General features: G+C 39.6%; 1 protein-coding gene across 1 annotated transcript in view; it reads left to right on the plus strand.

The window, feature by feature from the left end:
- The window catches only part of LOC121949536 (copine-9-like), a 229,848-nt gene that overhangs the window by 160,169 nt on the left and 51,365 nt on the right, over nt 1-18,314 (plus strand). The window contains 4 exon segments of the mRNA XM_042495252.1: nt 9,914-9,977; nt 12,466-12,569; nt 13,130-13,234; nt 17,179-17,220. Of these exon segments, the coding sequence (XP_042351186.1) occupies nt 9,914-9,977; nt 12,466-12,569; nt 13,130-13,234; nt 17,179-17,220 (315 nt within the window).

Raw genomic sequence — 18,314 nt, forward strand, 5'->3', positions numbered from 1 at the left:
CCAGTGTTGACATTTTTATTTGACAATAGCTAGATATCTGCAGGTTCTGAAAAGTCTTAAAAAATATAGAATTCAGTTTCCTCAAATCAGGCCCTTAAAGTTTTCTTGCCTGCCGTGTGCATAATTTGATAATGTTATTTAAAAGGTCCGAAATGTCCTACATTGAGCTTGTTGAACCCCTCAGAAACCTTGGATAATGTTTGGCTGCAAATGTTTTGCACCATCTGACTTTGTTGTACCCATGTTGCTCTGTTTCCAGATTAAAGCACTTACTCAAAAGTCAAACCACAGTTTTCCTTGGTAAAGCAGTAATTATTAATTAAAAGTAATTATTCACTTCAGCAGTCAGATACTATAAATGTAGTGAAACACACTCGCAAAATAAGAGTAAGAATCAGTGAAACTGTAATTTAACCATTTAGTGTTAGTGTTGTCTCTGGAGAGAGAAAAAATTCAACTTAGTCAAATTGGTGCATCAGAGGCAACAGGAAAATGCTGGTTTCAGTCCCTAGTATGAATAAAGCTCCAAAACTACTGGAGCCTACTTTTCCCGTATTGTAGATTGAGCATGTCCTTTTGTCAGTTTCTGTTTGCTCAGTTAATACTTAAAACTTTCAAACTCTATTCCACAGTTTGTAAAGCCTGTTTTCCCTTTCTCCTCAGTAAAAATGCACTGTCCAAGTCCAAGCAGGGACATCTCCAAATGACATCACGATGGTATTACTTGGGTTATTTTCTCGGGTTTGATAAAGCTCCTCGAGCCACAGAAAACATTACACTTTTCTCTGGCACAGGGGGACTGATGAGTGAACTTCTCTGATGTTTAAAATCTGCATAGTTCACCTGTAATTCGAGTATATGACTATATTTACTTTCCACATCTTCTTACTCATGCATGAATGTATCCTGCTTTAATCACACAGCATCCACACACCCCCACAACAAAGGCACTGTACATCATCTATTGCAGACAGCAGTGGAGGCCATCCAGACGCTACGCTTTCCACAGTGCTTATAAAGAATTGCATTTATACTCATTTCCATGCATTAATTTATGGTTCTGACAAGGATTCCCTGCACTGCACACGTCATTGGGAGGCCGATTCCTTGCTTTCCACATTCACTGGTGAGAGCCCCGGTTAATCAGTGTTGTATACTCACCACATGTATATCAAGTATTAACTGCTGCAGAGAGGTTATATAACTTGAATGTCATCTCTAGAACTTCAGCTCTATAGAACTCAATATCACTGTGAGCACCTCTACAGTAGTGGAGTAAAGTGAGCACAACAATGTTAGAGATTTCTGATGAAGTAGACTCCAAAGCAGAACTAAGAACTTAGAACTAAGTCACGGTTTTGCAATTCACAAGTAAGTCACATTCAAGAACATCAGGACAGTGAGTGCACCAGCTCTGAGTGACATTACATTGACCCATTTAGTAGCTCAATTCAATGAAGCACCTTCCCCTCAGCCTTGACTCTCTTGCCCCCCATCACAACCATCTCCTTCTCCTGCTCTGTCCCCTGGTCCCGGACTTCATACCATAAAGACCAGTGGTCATCAACAGGAGAGGCTGTGTAAAAGATCACCACACACCTCAAGACCCTTACAGACCATGTGATGACCTAAAAAGTAGTTCTTTCCTGCACCATGATGTCATAACCTTCATCTTGTAACCAGCAAAATCACCCTAGAATGCTGTTCTCCACTATCTACTGGCTACTGTGCCCCCTTGATGCCCCCACCCGACAGCTTCCCTTGACTTCTGCTTTAGTGCCCTTGACTTCTAAATCTACAGCAAATTCCATCCACCAACCGCTTTTTTTTCTGAATACCTAGGCCTTACTAGTGTATCTCTCTCTTATGTCAAGTCAAATTTATCAACATCAGAGACTTCTACCCCGGCCCCAGTTAACCAATGTGTAGCCCAATGCGCTATACTTGTACCATTTAAATACTCCCAAATGATCAGATCATCCGCCATCATGGCCAAACTAGGAATCAAGGACATTATAGACTACTATCCAATGACTGCCTTACTCTGACTGTCCCTCGTGTCCCCACAGAGCTTGGTAAAAAGGCATTTCATTATGCTGCACCATCTGCATGGAACCTCCTGCAAGCAAAACTAAAACTGTCAGAACTGATCCCACTTGACAGCTTCATTGAACTTTGTAGAACCAAAGAACTCGATAGCATTGGGCATTGTCAATGTTTTTAAATCAGACAAAGCACTTTTATTTATTTTATGAATATTTTAATTCTCATGTTATGTATTGTATAAAATTCTTCTGCCTCTTGGCCAGGCTGCTTTTGAAAAAGAGATTTGATATCTCAGTAAGCGTTACCTGGTTAAATAAAGGTTAAAAAAAAGTGTCATCAACAGAAGGTGTTGCACAATGCACAATGGAAGTAAACAGTAGTCGCTAAATTGCGGATTACATTGATAACTTGCAGTCTTTTGTTCTGATATTACAAGTGCCACTGCACAGCCTTTTTTGTCTGACAGTTCCTCACTTGACTTCTATGTTGTTAGCTTCTCCATCTTCTCTTTCTAACATACCTACAGATGTCAAGGAAATCCTTCTGTTTTCTGGTTAGAGCTGAGAACCAACTTTTCTGGTTCTGAACCAATTTCTTTATGGTTAGAATGCTTTGATGTGGGAACCAGAAGGGAACTGGTTGCATGTGGGTGTAAAATGGGTATATATGCAGCACATCAACCCCACCCTCATCCATTTTCATTGGTTGCTGGTCAAGTCCTTGTCTCCTACAAAGTCCTCCCCCTTACCCACATTGCAACAATACCATTATCTGAGTGGATATTTAATTATCTGCATTTCTTCCATAGTTTTGCTAGTAACATAAATCCGTTGTCAAGGAAACATCATACTGTAATTTATTTTTGGCATAAGAAAGATCATTTTTACTTCTAAACCCAGAGGGGCAGCCCACTGCATGTATGTGTTTTTAACCTTTGCTGAGTCTTTTCATGAATTAGTTTTACTATTTTGGATGAGTACGATTAGCCTGGTTAGACCATCCTGATGACATGAGCTCAACATTCTGTTTCTCTCTCTGTCAGTCTGAACTTTCTGCCAACCCAAATGATTTCAGTGGGCAGGAGTTGCTCACTTTGACAGACAGACTCCTTCAGCCAATCCTGATGTTAGCTCTAGCATGTTTTCCTCTAAATATCGTTTTCAGTTAAAAATGATCTAAAAAATACAATTTATTTATCTTCACCTTCTGTATGTGACGTGTATCTCATCAACAACAATTCCCATGAAGTTTTTGCAGTACACTGCCATTGTATATTCGCGAACACCGATGTGAATATGCATGGTTGTTATCCCCAGCTTTGAAACTCATATCCACTCCTCCAATAGCCAATCAGTGGTGAAACAACAATGGATTTGTACCAGGGAACATCTTCTTCATCATCAACAGAGCCAGTTAGTACATTAAGCTTAGTCCAAATCCAGTCAGACAAACCGCGACAAACTCTGTGAGAGCCACCATTTCTGTTTTGAAAGCAGCGGACTGCCTGCTACGTCATCCACTATAATTGCAGTCCTGCTTACCTGTTCAGCTACAGAACAGATCTCTGATTAGCCCGGCTTGATTTTGTGCACTTGAAATTGTTTGCTGTGGCAGAAAGTCCAGACTTACACAGGGAGAGACAGAAAATGTTGAGCTCACGTGATCAGGATGGTCACTAGAGTAGGATGGCATACAGCCAGTGAGGTTGTCTGGAGGAAGCCTCTGATTGTGCCCCTTCCAAAACAGGATGAAAGGAAGCAACATCTTCCTGTATGGTTCCATGCATTGTTGCATATACTACTCATTTTAAAGGCTCACTCACACTCCCTTTTTCGATTTCTATAAGATTCTCTCTGTAAATCGGTGCTTAGTATATGTTGCACTCCAGCCTGCTTGGCTAATGATTTTTGAAAAATGAAATATTACAAAAGTATAGCCTTGAGTCAAGGACGGAGATAATCAGCTTGCTTTGCTTGGCGGCCATTTTTTAAAAATGGAAGGAGGCCAGGTGCCAGTTGCAGCAGCCCCATACATGTTTGTAGGATTTTAGGACATTTCTAGGACTTTGGGACATTTTTCAGATTTAAGAACACTTCTAGAATTTACAGGGTATTTCTAGAATTTTAGGATATTTCAAGAATTTGGGGACGTTTCTATGATTTTAGGACATATCTAGAAATTTAAGGAACTTAGGACATTTTTAGGAGTTTAGGACATCACAGGCTCAGCTCAGGGAGTGTGGGGGATCCTCCACTGGCACTTTTGTTTTTGATAAACAACTCTATTTTGAAGCCATTTATGCACTCTGGCACCTTATGTGTACTGAAAGTACAAAAACAATTCCAAGCGTGAATTTTTCTTGTAAATAAGAAAATGTTTGGGTGGCCGCCCAGCACCCTGTCAGGGGCCAGTAAGGAGGTCATAAATTGGGTATCACTGGTCTGAGATCTCGTTTGGATTTGCCTCTTGCATCCCCAAATTTAATGTAAGTCTGATACTGAATGGCAGTATATTTAATTGGAGCTTTTTTGTTCAGTCTTTGCCCTTTCAGTTTAGAGTTGTGTAATCATGTGTGCGTGTGTGTGTGTGTGGTTGCGTGTGTGTGTGTTTGTGTGTGTGTGTTTGCTTGTATAACGTGTGTGGGAGTGGGGACCCACATCAGGCAGTAAAAGATGTGGGAGGAGGACAAGAAATGTGTGGGAAAACTCCTGCTGAAGGACTTGATACATCCACACACAATTTCTTTGGTGACTTCCATCTTTATGATATTTTCTTCATCTTTGCCATATCGATTTCTTCCATCCTGCTGTGCTTCTACTCCAGTCAGGTGGCTGCAGCTTCACTACCACTGAGCATTTAGTAGTGGTGTTGCAGCAAGAATTGAAATAGGACCCTCTGTGACAAGTGGTGTTGTGTGTGTATGTGTGCATGTGTGTGTGGGTTTGCCATGCTGCAGGTATCCCCACCGCTCCACGTGACCATGCAAAAGTCATTATGGGAGAAATTGCAGCCTGCAGACGCTCATACATCACTTTTAGCGTTCTTCTATAGAGGAGGGTCAGCAGAGATTGATTAAAAAGAAAAACAAACTGAGAGAAAGTTAAAGGTGTAGGAATTAATTGTTTCAAGTGAAGCCATTTTAAGGTGAGGAGTTTAATTTGTCCTCATGCAGCCAGGGCTATGTGATTGTGTCCACAGCAGAGGCTGAGGAATTGATAATAGACTGACTGAGGCGAGACCACAGTTCAAGGTTACAGGAAACAGCCTCTCAAGGAGAATATATTGTGTGTGTGCAACAGTATTACCCTTCTGTTTGTGCCTGCATGTGTGTCACAGATGTTTATGGCAGCATCCTTGAATCTCTGCCGGCATTTTAATCACAGCGCAGCGTCGGCCCGCCTGCTCGCAGCGGAGCAGCTTCAAGTGGATAGAACACATCTCTGTGTCATATTGTGGGGTGGAGTGTCACTCGCAGCCACAAGGAATTATCAAGTGAATGATAAAGGTTTTCCAACTTTTTTTCTGAGTTTCACTTGACTTGAAAACTTTTAATTAGGCAGGGTTTTTTTTTGTCAGTGTGAAGAGAGAAATGGACCAAACACTTGACAGGTGTGGTCCTACAGGAAAGTTTTTGGATCTATGTGGATCAAAGACCAGAACAATTTACAAAAGAAATGAATAGTGTATTAACAAATTGTTAAAATCTTCACATAGAAAAGTTTGGAGTAATTGACCTAAAGAAGTAGACTTTATAGAGGAGTCTGCAGGAGAAATGATAAAAAGTATAAAAACACGTTGCCTAGATGGCCTGTCCTCATTCCAAAGTCGTTAGTTGCCGCAGTACTTTTGGCGTAACATCTTGACACTAAAAGCCATCTCTTGCGGCTGTATGATACACGGCTGGACTGGGCACATGGCCACTGGACGGCATATCATGATATTGATTGTATGTATTATTATCGCTCATTATAAGAAAGACCTGTTTATATGCCATATAAGAAATGTCAATAAAAGAAAAAATGTAATCACAAAAAAAAGATACACCGCCAGACAACATCTGCAGGTGGTGGTGGCAGTGGTGTCAGTTGAGAACACCGCTGGATGAAACCTGCCACGATACACCGCTGGACAGCATCAGGTTGAAATGCTGCGTTTAACAATGTTATATAAAGGGTCGCTAAATGGTGGGTGGGAGGGGGTCTGGGAGTCTGATGTTTGCTTCTTGTTATTTTTATTCATCCCACCATGTGCCTCTTTTGCCTAAACTAACCATCTGTACCCTTGTTTCCTAATCCTGAGAATGTGCTTCTGTTGATGTCCGACGTTGGTTGCCATGTTCTTTTGTTGCCTAAATATAACCAGTTGCTTTTGTACTATAATCCCACCATGTGCTTTTGTTGATATTGGTAGTGGCATCCTGGGGCATCAACAGCAGACACAGAAGGGTACCTAGAACGTAATATGTAGACGGGAAGTCCACTGACAAAGCAGCAATATGTGACAACTTGGGATGAGAACGTGTTGGGAACATATGAAAAATATAAAAACATGCATCCTTAAATATGTTACCTGCAGGGGGTTAAAATTCCCCCCACTTTAGCTTTCAGGTTGTTTCAGCTGTTGCAGCGAGGGAAATCAGGGCGCATCCAAACATTATTTCTGTGATTTCCAGTGATACCTTTCCTCCAAATACACTTCTGGCTCCAAAAAACTAAGATGATGATGGCCACAATGCCAAACTGGAGGTTTCAAAAAATGCAGTCCACAAACCACCATGTGACTTTACAGTAGCTACCTCCATTATTTATACAGTCTAGGGCAGTAATATGCAGTGACTTTGTGTTTGTACGTGTGTATGTATTGTGGCAAACCAGAGGAGTCACACAAGCCATTGCAGCACAGGGGGTGGATCCAGTGGCTCCGGTTGGGGGAGGTGATAGCTGCAATCTATTACCCAGTGCAGATGCTGCAGCCACTGGGCACATGGCAGTGGACACACCTGCAGCCCATCAGGTAAATAGGGGAACAATGCAGAGACAAGGCTGCAGGCTGCAGAGGGAGAGGCAGTCTACAACAGGGAAGGAATCTGTGAACACCAGACCGGATGCCTGGAGACTGAGGAGCACAGAAACCCGAACCACTTTTACCAGGATACGCAGGCTCACCACTCCGGGAGGAATCTTCTGTTGAACTTTAATCTCTACCCCTTTCCCTGAAGTTAATTAAAGACTCATCTTGCCTCTAAATCCCCTGGGTTGCCACAGTATTTATGTGTGTTTCAGATCTAACTAAAGTCCAAAAATAATGACAGGAAAAAAAAACTGGGAGATAATAGCAGACAGGTTCTTGTTCAGTGGGCCAAAAATATGTTTAATGCCCAATTTAACTCCCATTCTGTCTGTCATCTGTCCATTATCTTCATCAGTTTCTGTCTTTCCCTGCTTTTCACTGTATCTTCATGAGGTCACATCAAGCAGCTCTATTTTTTTTCTCAAGTTGTCATTTCACCAAAAGAAGCCTTTTTACCTCATTTGGCACAATCTAAAACAAACATGTCATGCATCATTATTATGACTTTGTGTATGATAAATCGGCTGCTAAAATTTGCTTTGTATTCAGTTATGCAGAAAATTAATGAAAGCTTTTCTGTTAGTTTGGAGCAGGTTTATTAAACACATAAGAAGCAACAGCAGCAACAAAGTGTCCTCCAGCAGCTTAAAGATGGAGCAGAAAACAGCTCTGAGCCTCTGCTGTATCGCAGATTTCTCCCTCTGAGAAATGACTTCAGACCTCGCTTTTTAATCCAGATCCAATTTCAATACAATTACAGAGATTGCTCCACAATTCATCACTGAATGAAAAGTCGCATCGCCCCTAAGAGAAATTCCAGGGCAGGAACTGAGCTGTGATCAGACACAAGATTGGTGACGTTTCTCCAGAGCACATCGTCCTCTTTTTCTTCCTATATGTGATAATAGTGAGTGGTGAGGATCTGATCTGGGGTCAGTGTGTCTGTCTCAACTGCTGTGATAAATCACCAGGATGTAATTTGACTGGCTGCAGTCAGATCAGCAGATGCAGAGATAATAGGCAGGTTTTCATTATCCCTCAAATTGCACACATTTAAATTGCAAATATAACATACGTCTAACGAAAACACATCAATTCCGAAAAAACTCAAATATATTGCAAAAAAGTTTTTGCTCTTGCATGAAGTGGTATTTCAGGTGACCGAAAAATCCATATTTCACAAAACAGCGATGGAAACACTTTTGGCTTTTCTAGGTGACATGATGCTTTGGCAATTTGCAGCTGGGCTACAAGAGGTGTTATTGCATCACATTGCTCTTCAAAAGTTGAGCAAATCATCCGAAAGTTTTTAATCCACAATTCCTCTGTGAAATCGTGGACCATCACCTCCCAGAAATCCCTCATACATGGCCGCTCTCATGTATAAGAGGCTTGCCTTTCCATTATCGCTCCATAACTCGCCTATGTGACCTTGGATTAGAAACAATGACCGCGATGGCTGCAATAGAAATAAAGCTGCTAATGTTTTGAACATCCATCACCATGCTTCTTAGAATGTTATCACCAGAGGAGAAGTCCCAGAATATCACTCACGCAGTTATCTTGCAATTGTGTTCGACATTTTGATAATATTGCTAAAGTTTTGCACAAATCTGTAAAGTAAATCAGGTCCCGCCTGAACAGAGGAAGTCAGAAACCATGTAGGCTCATGTCAGCTGCATGAAACATTTATGATGCAAACTTTAAACCTCTATTGCTTCCAAAGCATTCCATTTTGGAGGTCCCTTTTCCTCAGTCATTCACTCTTTCACTCCACTATCTGCTGCACTGTGGACATTTCTGTAGATCCTACTGACATGTGTCCACAGGTTCTCTGTCCTCACCACAGTCCACAGTGACAGCTCTGTGTTGCTACTAAAATTGCTGATGTGCTTCACTGCATTGTTTGCTTATTGATTTTTTCGCAAGGTCGATAAAAATGTAACTACAAACATGATTTTAAGTAAAATTAGAAGTATGAAATGGGACACCCTGATAAGCTATTCAAAGCCCAGTTTACCCCTGTAAACACTGCATGTGTTTCTGCTATGTTTTTTGGTTGTCCATCCCATGTGCATCTGATGGAACCAACAAGCCTTCCTTTGATCTGGTGCCACTTTGAGAAGGACAATATAATTTGTCAGTCTTTTCGAAAACACTTGCTTGAAAAAAGAATAATAATAATCTGATGTAAAATGGGTTCAGGTAGGTAGGAGAACAAATACGCTTGCCCAGAGGAAAATTTTGCTGCTCACAATAGTCTGTTCTTTGCATTTGAGAAATAAGCAGTTTCTAATTTGGAAATTAATAAATTATGCAAATTGCAGAAAAAAACAGTTTAAAAGTGATGAGTAAATTACCTAAAACAAAAAAATAATAAAAAAGAAAGAAATTTTTGTTTAAAAATTTGGAGAACTTGGAAAAATGTCAAGAAACAATATATATAATTATATTTTTAAAATTAGATTACCGAAAAGAAATGTTAGTATCTTTATTTACATTTATTATTTTTTATTTTATCTTAGCACTTTTTTAGGTCATTTTCTTTTTTATTTTTCTTCTGTTACTTTACTTTTTTTTTTTTTTTACTAATTTCAGGCATTTTTTGACAAGTTTTTTTAAAAAGGTTTTACAAATGTCTTGCTAATTGTTGGCTCATAGCCTTCTTTGTGTATTTCTCAAAGAACTTAAGCCATTTTGTCTAGTTTTCAAAGGGTTAATAAACGTAGTTGTTTTGGAGGTAAAAAATGTCCATTACCTTTGAACTTACCTTTGACACTCTGTCTCTGTCTCTCAGTGGGATTCCTGGGAAGAAGTGTGGAACAATCATCTTTACAGCTGAGGAGCTCAGCAACTGTCGGGTTAGTATCAGATCATGGGTTAGTATCTTAGGCCAACACACACACATACACACACACACACACACACACACACACAAATATACACACACACACTGTGATATAAAAAGTCCAAGTCAGGGGCCAAAAATTAAGCATCGCCATCTCAATTCATGATAGTCACGTTCTTTGTTTCCATTTTTTTTTAAACTTTGCCGAACCGAGTGAATTTAAATGACCACTGAATAATTTTGTCATCTGCATCAAGTGGAGGGAAAGTGAATTTCTACTTTTCCTTCAAAGTAATGATGAGAGGCGCTCATGAATTATTTATGCAGTCTTATAGTTAACTTTTCTTGCCACGGTGGATAAATAATTAGACACTCCAATCAAAGGGAGAAGCACATGCAAACATGCGCGCACACACACGCTATTACAGTATGTGCTATTACATGCAAACATATGCAATTACATGCATGCTGCTAATGATGTGAATACTGAGGAAGCAGTTTGCTGTAACATATGCACAAAATTAAATTTAACCTTCCTCATTCCATATCATGCATATGAATGTGTGTGTGTGGGGGGGGGGGGGGGTTAAAGTCACACAGCAGACTGCATAGCAGTGATGGTGGTATATTGTAGAGTCCTTGAGGGCCTCAGAACAAAGTTTACATTCACATTTATTAGTTATGGGTCATGAAGCCTGTGTCTATAAAAACACCCCTGGTTAGATTTATTTTCATAAATTAGCTGGATTTAAGGTTTTGATAACAAACTGGTGTATCAGATATTAGATTTGACATACTGGGTTATTACATTAATGCAGATGTCTCACATTAGTGGACAAACTGCCTGTGGTGTACATGGGCTAAACTTCCCTTGGAAGAAACTTAAAAACTAAACTGTATATCAATGAAATTTTATGTTTTCTATTGTGTGACTTTAGTGAATCTGAACTTACTCTTTAAATACCAAAGTCACGCAATAACACATAAAAAAAAAAAAAAAAAATGAAGGATGGCGAGACAGTGTGTAGACCAGTAGCTCTAGTGCTCAACAATGTTAAAACACTATTTTTGCTTTCATGTGATGTCATCTTTGTATTTCTTTTATTTAGTTTTATTTATTTTACCTTTGTAACTTTTTTTATATTTCAATTCATTTTATTTGTGTTTCCCTTTTTGTTGTTTTTGGTCTATTTTTTTTTTATTACTTTATATAAACAGTTTGAGTCCTGCATCTTGCATTGTTTGTCCTCTGGTTTTAGTTTTATCCAAACTATACCCTAGTTTCTTCTCACTTGTGTTCAATAGGACTGTTTGACTTTCCATTGTTGAATCACCGTCTATGTATCCCATTCATTTTATTTATTATTTTACTAATCATTTTATTATTTATATGTATGAGTTTAAGCAATTTTTTCCTTCTTAAAAACAAGCTACAATTTTTTCTTTGATTTTAGCAATGAAAATGAACAAAGGCAAACTGAAAAATGTAGAGAGCTTCCAGTCAGTACTGTATATTGCACAGTTTTTGAATATTGTACAATTTTGCAATTAAATCTGTTGTAATGGAGTCAAACAACGTCCCCTCAGCTCTCTGTGATCTTTTCACATGTGCAGTTGTACAGATGAGGCAGGGCGACTTGGTAGCACATAGCTGGGTTGGATAGTTCTCATCATGTGGATAAACCTGCAGGCTTTTTCACTGTACGTATGGCCACCGTATCTTTATCTATATGCAGCGCGACTGCATCAGTAACAGCTTTGCAGTGGGACACTTTCCTGTGTGTGACACAAAATGATTCCACTAATGTCACCTGCTTTTTACCGGCTGCTTGTGGGCCGACACAGTCTTCTGCATCTCGTAGTGAGACACATTTCTCCCACTCAGCTGCATGCTGAGTGTATGAGTTGTTGAAATAAATCAGTTGTGCTGCTGCCTTTAGTTGCAACAGCCTTTAAACAAACTTTGCAGCAGACTGCGGTTTGTTCAAGATCTGATGCTACTAAACAGAACCAGTTCCAAACGATTGACGAGACTTAGCCTTTCTGGGGAATGTGCTCCTCATTGTCATCAAGGCGCAGGCCACTATGAACTATGGAAGCCCAAAGAGAGGGACAGAAGAAGTTCAAGAGAAAATCTAGATTTTCATTTCATCATCCTGGACATGCTTCTGTTAATAAATGAATTCTCCCTTGCTGCTTGTATACTGGGACAAGGACAGTAGTCCAATTAAACAGTCTAAACTATAGCTATAACTGAAGCTCAACTTCACTGTGCATGGCAACGTAGCTAAAGAAGTTTCCACCTTCATTAAGTTAGGGGACGTTTTAAACAGAGTTTCAACTTCAAGTTTAAGTTAGGGGAAAGTTTCAGGTCTCTCAAGTGTTAAGGCTCAATTCCAACTGAACTAATGAGTAAATGGTGTTTAATTCAAAGCCCAGTTGTGAGCCTGAGCACAAACAAAGCCATGTCATAAATAAATCTGTTGTTGTTTTTTTTCCAGGATATCGCCACCATGCAGCTCTGTGCCAACAAGCTGGATAAAAAGGATTTCTTCGGCAAGTCCGACCCGTTCCTTGTCTTCTACCGGAGCAATGAGGATGGCACGTAAGTGTGTGTTTTTGTCAGGTGTGTGTGTTTTGTTACATGACTGTAAAACCATTACAGTACAGTCCATCTGCTTGGCCTTCAGCTGAGTGTGCCCACTCTTCCCTTGTTTTACTGACAGAGAGCGAAAAGGTGCCAGCAGATTTCTCTGTTGGATCTGGTCCCATGAGGAGTTTGAAAGCTTCATGTCCGTCAGACGGATGAAGGGCTAATAGATTTTCTTGACACTGAGACAGGAAGTTCTAATCTGTACTTACTGTATCCTTCAATATTTCAGACATGCAGTTAAGGATCAAACCCTCTGTGAACCTGTTCTCTCTCTGCCGTCTCATGCTGCAGAGCTGATTCAGTCCAATGGATTATAAGAAGCTGTGCGTGTCTGAATGAGCTGCCTTTGAAAACTAAGCCAGGAACAAACACTATTAGACATACAAACAAAACATCTAATTAAGATACATTACAGGAGGTGAAACCACTGTAAGGGACAGACTTCCTGTCCATCCTTGCTCCAATCATGCTGAGCATAAAGTTCAAATGTGGTGTCTCTTTTGTGTCTCCAGGTTCACCATCTGCCACAAGACCGAGGTGATCAAGAACAACCTGAACCCTGTCTGGCAGCCGTTCACCATCCCTGTTCGAGCGCTCTGTAACGGAGACTACGACAGGTGAGGACGCAGCACCAAGGTCTCAGATAATGATGGCTATAAATGTGACATTTCAAAAAGCAAATAAGCATGATGTCCAAAAAGGTTAAGACTAAAATGGAGTATTAAAATTGTAAATTTACATCAGAAATTTGCATAGATGCTTATAAGGTTGAAAGCCACTCTTGCATTTTATTAAGACTTTACACAGTCAGGCCCCCCAATATCTCTCTGATATGCTTGTGAGTTATGAGACAGCTTGACCCCTAAGTTCATGTGGAACAGGTCGCCTGTTTATTCCCCCGGTCTCAATGAATACAGGTGAAAGGGATTTAGCTGTTATGCGCCAAGCTGCTGGAACATATAACCAGATTACATTAGGAGTGAGCCAACAGTATCATCTCTAAAAGTCAAGTTGAAGAAATTCCATTTTAGCTACAGATTATAGTAGTCTGGTTTGACTATTTTATTTTATTTTATTTTATTTTATTTTATTTTATTTTATTTTATTTTATTTTATTTTATTTTATTTATTGGTTTTAATTTCAGTCTGTTTTTACTTTTACCTTACTTTTACGGTTTATCTATTATTTGATATTATTACTATTTTCTTTTATTGTACCTGTGTGTTTTCATCTGTCATTCGTCAATACATCTTATTTAATTCTATTTTTAGTTCATAAACTTAAAGTCCATAAAGCAATCATTATTTATTGGTCAAGTCTGCATGTCAGCACAAACACTACTAAAATGTCTGTGATGACATGCCAACTGGTCTGCAAACACCTCTACAGCTGGTCAGGGGATGCCATCAGGTCCAAGTGCCTTGTGTGAATTAATCTTGCTGATAGATATGCACACCTATGCTCTAGGTATTATGGGCACGAGTCCTTTGTAGCTCCTAAGCCGAGAAGTTCATCTCAAATTGTGGGAGAGGTGCAGACATGACCTCAGCAGTACTTGTTTTATTCTGTAGTCTGTGATGGTTGTTAGTCCAGCCCACACGTTTCTGGTGTTACAGCCCTGGTAGACTTCACTTTGTCTCTGTGTTGTCTCTTTGCACTGCCAAAAGTTCTCCCAAACATACCGTAAAACTTCAAATAAAAGCCCAGTCCCAATAAAACGCCCAGTCCCTTTTACTGGCAACACATTATCACAAACAAGTGTCTGTGTCTGTTAGAGGTTCGGTCTGGTTACCATGCAGCTCATTTTAAAGAAGTTCTTTGGCTCCCTGCTGATTACCTAGCTGCTTAGATCACACATACAAATATAAAGGTTTAAAATTTTGACAATAAAACCATGAGCACCAAAGAAGACTATAATACTGGCAGAGTAAACAAGAGACGCAAAAAGAAGGTTTAAATACACAGTGATGGTATTTCCCATCTTTGCTGGGCAACAGTTTTGAGTGAAAGTTAATAAAAAGCACATCCTTTATATATGCCAGTCCCAAATATAAGCCTATTGAATTCAGTGGTTTAAGCAAATAATAGCCCAGGCATAAATTGAACTATACCTGGATTTCCTGTATTGATCCAAATCTCTTTAGTTGGAAGTGCCGCTTTATTTATTACGTTTTCCTGGACTTCCCCCTCCACTTCTAATTTGGGACAGTTGGTGCCATCCACTTGTTTGTTTTTGTTTTGTTTGTTTGTTTAGTTTTTTGTTTGTTTAATACCTTCATTTATTTGAATCATTTCTTTATGTTTGGCATTTATTTCCAAAATGGTTTCAAAATAAAAAAGACAAAAAAAGATGTCAAATTAAAAATAAAAAAAACTACTGCTAATGAAAGCACACTGTTACAGTTGACAGTTGATATGAAAAGATAAAACAGAAGGTTAGAACATGTCTCCACCTTTCTCATTTTTTTTTTTGTTTTGAAAAAAAGTTTTGAATGATTATCTTTAAAGTCTTAAATGATTTGTCTTGATAGATTGTTGCTTTAGGGAGAGAGGGAGAGTTTTTACAGCTGGCTAAATTAGTCAGTTGTTTATTAGATTTGTCATTTGGGCTCATCACCCAGACAACTGTGGATCTTCCTTCATCATAACTGGTAACGGAAATACTGACCTCTGAGGATGCTGTTTTTGGCAGAAGCAGAGTGAAGCCAAGTTAAATCATGTGATGCCAGAGTGTGCTGGATATGAGACGATGAGCATGGACTCTGTGGCAGTCAGAATAATGCCAGCAGTCGGCCGTGCTCTCAATCTCAGGCCAGTGCTGGTGTTATTGAGACCAACATGGAGACAGTGCAGCAGCTATCTCACACATATCTGACTGTTACACATGCCATAAAGCTTAACCAAATTCATGTTTTTTAATCATGCACCCAAATTATGTTTGTCAACTAGGAACTTGTAGCATGGAGGAGCAGCCAGAGAGAAGTCACATGATCTCAAATTAAGATTTCAGATGGTACACACATACACACACACACACACACAGACACACACTTACACACACACACATATATATACTCAACTCAAACTCAGTGTCTTGCGGTCAAAATCTGATGGAGGGATGTTGACAGAATCACTTAAAAGTAGCTCTTAACATCCTGAAATTTTATATGACATCTGTTTTACTGAAGCCATTGACATAACTGTCCTGTCACTCCTCGCTTGGCCTATCCAAACACACACACACATACGCACTTCCATACTAAAGCAGCAGCCAGTGCTACACCAAAAGCTAGAATTAAAAATTCAGCTCTCTTCCTCTCCTGGCCTTCACTACACACTGCAAATTAACCATAAGCTTTGACTTCAGTGGCCTCCATATTTACCTCGATGGCTTTGTTAAGTATATTATGGTATGGCAAAAAAAGCTATGCTTTCCAATCATCATGGAAGAATGGAGGGAGGTGAAACTGTCTGCACTGATTTTACTGTATTATGTTGCTTTTTACCTGGAGGTTGTGCTCACTCTTTGTAATGTGCAAAAATGGTATTTTTCTGCTTGTATTTATTGTTTTAACAATGTTTTATGCTGCCTTCTTGGTCAGGTAGCTGTTAAAAATAGATTTTCAATCTCAGTGAGTCTTTTAAATAAAGGACACACCCACACACAAACACACACACACACACACACATATATATATACATATATATATACAGTAAGTGGAGCTACAGTTATCTCTCAATTAGGCCATTTCATTGGATTACTGTCCCTGTCCAAGTATAAAAGCACTGGGGGTGAATCCATTTTTTGACAGAATTATGTCCAAATCTACCACAGTAGGTAGTAGATGTGCCCCCTTCAGCTAGTTGCTATTGGACCTTCTTCAGGTTGATCTAATACTTCACATACCAAAGAAGTTAGCAAGTGGCAAACAGGTTGCATCAAACAGTGACAATATGGATAATATTTCATTGCTGTACGCTGTACTTGTTTTGTTTTATTCCCTTCCTTTTCTTTTTTGTTTTCCCTGCCTTTCTTCTCCAAATTTATGCTGTTTGACTTGCGGGTCAAATCCTGGCTTGGGGACTATGGAGCATGTGCAGGTCGGACTGAGACTTATACATGAAAGAGGAAATCACCCTCCTGCCTCCTTATCGAGGTGTGTTAGTCCAACTTCAAGAAATTTGATGATTTCAGTGGGACTAACATGTTTGCATGTGTTTTAAAAAGTCCAGTTTTAGTTGGACTAACACTAATATCAACCTTTTCTAACATCATGAAAATGTACTGAATGTTAATGTCACATAAGGATCAGTATCAAAAGTACTGGTATATTCCTTCAAAAATCAATCCTTATGAAGTTCAAAGTTGATAATCATCATCCTGTTTTTTACTGGTCTGTGTTGGTTTTAAAACTTGTAATATCCTTTGATATGAAAGTCAAGAAAAGTGTTCTTCCTGACTTACTGTCCAAATCTCTATTGATCTCTCTCCTCTGTCTCTCTGATATTTCTCTGTTTCTCACCCACTTCTTCCTCTCTGTCTGTCTCACCTCTCTCCAGGACAGTCAAGGTGGACGTATATGACTGGGACAGAGATGGGAGGTGAGTTCTCATGCTCCCTGTCTCTCTTTTTTCATCCTTTTTTTTCCTTCCCTGTCTTCATTATCAGCTCTACATTGAATCCCTCAGATGTCACACCTTGTTCTGTCCGACCTTGTTAAGTCTCATCACCAGGTATGAGAACTAATAGAGAGCTGAGCTCCACCCGCCTGCCACATGCTGGGTAATAAATCAACACCTTGCAGGTGAAAGGTTGCAGCTGATTGGACAGGAGGTCGGGGTTTGTGGGCGCTGGCCCCAGTCCAGACAGTCCTTCTCTTTCTCTCTGACAATGACTTACTGTAGAGCAGGGACACTCAACCTGCTTTGCTTGGGGGCCACTTTTGCAAAATGACAGGAGGCCAGGGGCCAGTCACAGCAGCCCAATACATGTTTCTAGGATTTTAGGACTTTTCTAGGATTTTAGGACCTCTCAAGGACATTTCAGAATCTGAATCTGAATCAGAAATACTTTATTGATACTCAGTGGGGAAATATGGTTTATTACAGTTGCTCTAAAGTCAAGCATCGAGAATTATAACAAGTAGGAATAAGTACAAGCACAAATATATAAAAATAGAAATGTAAAAATTAAAATGAAGTAATAATAAACAATATGAATTATTTATTTTTTTTAAAGCATGTATAAGAATTTTACAGCCCTTCTGTGATTTTAAGACATTTCTAGGATTTTGGTCCTAGATTCTGTCCTGATTCTGTCGAGGGGTGGGGGATCCTCTACTGGCACTTTTTTGATAAACAAGCTCTGTTTTGAAGCCGTTTTATGCACTCTGGCACCTTATACAAAAGTACAAAAACAATTACCAGTGTGAATCACTTTATTTTGATTTTTGGGGGCCACCTAGTACCCTAACCAGGGCCAGATTTTGCCCACGGGCCATAAGTTGAATACCACTGCTGTAGGGGCTCCTCTCACAAATCCGTGGGCTTAACTGGAAACCCTCTGCGGGGTTTTCAGCCTGTTTGGCCTTATGTTACTGATTTCCATAAACTTCACTTAGGATTCACTTAAAATTCTTGTGGCGTTTGTATAAATCCCCCAGTCCCAGATTTCCAAATCCCTACCCAAGACACAA

The sequence above is a fragment of the Plectropomus leopardus genome, chromosome 2, assembly GCF_008729295.1.
Source record: "Plectropomus leopardus isolate mb chromosome 2, YSFRI_Pleo_2.0, whole genome shotgun sequence".
Classification (NCBI taxonomy): domain Eukaryota; kingdom Metazoa; phylum Chordata; class Actinopteri; order Perciformes; family Serranidae; genus Plectropomus; species Plectropomus leopardus.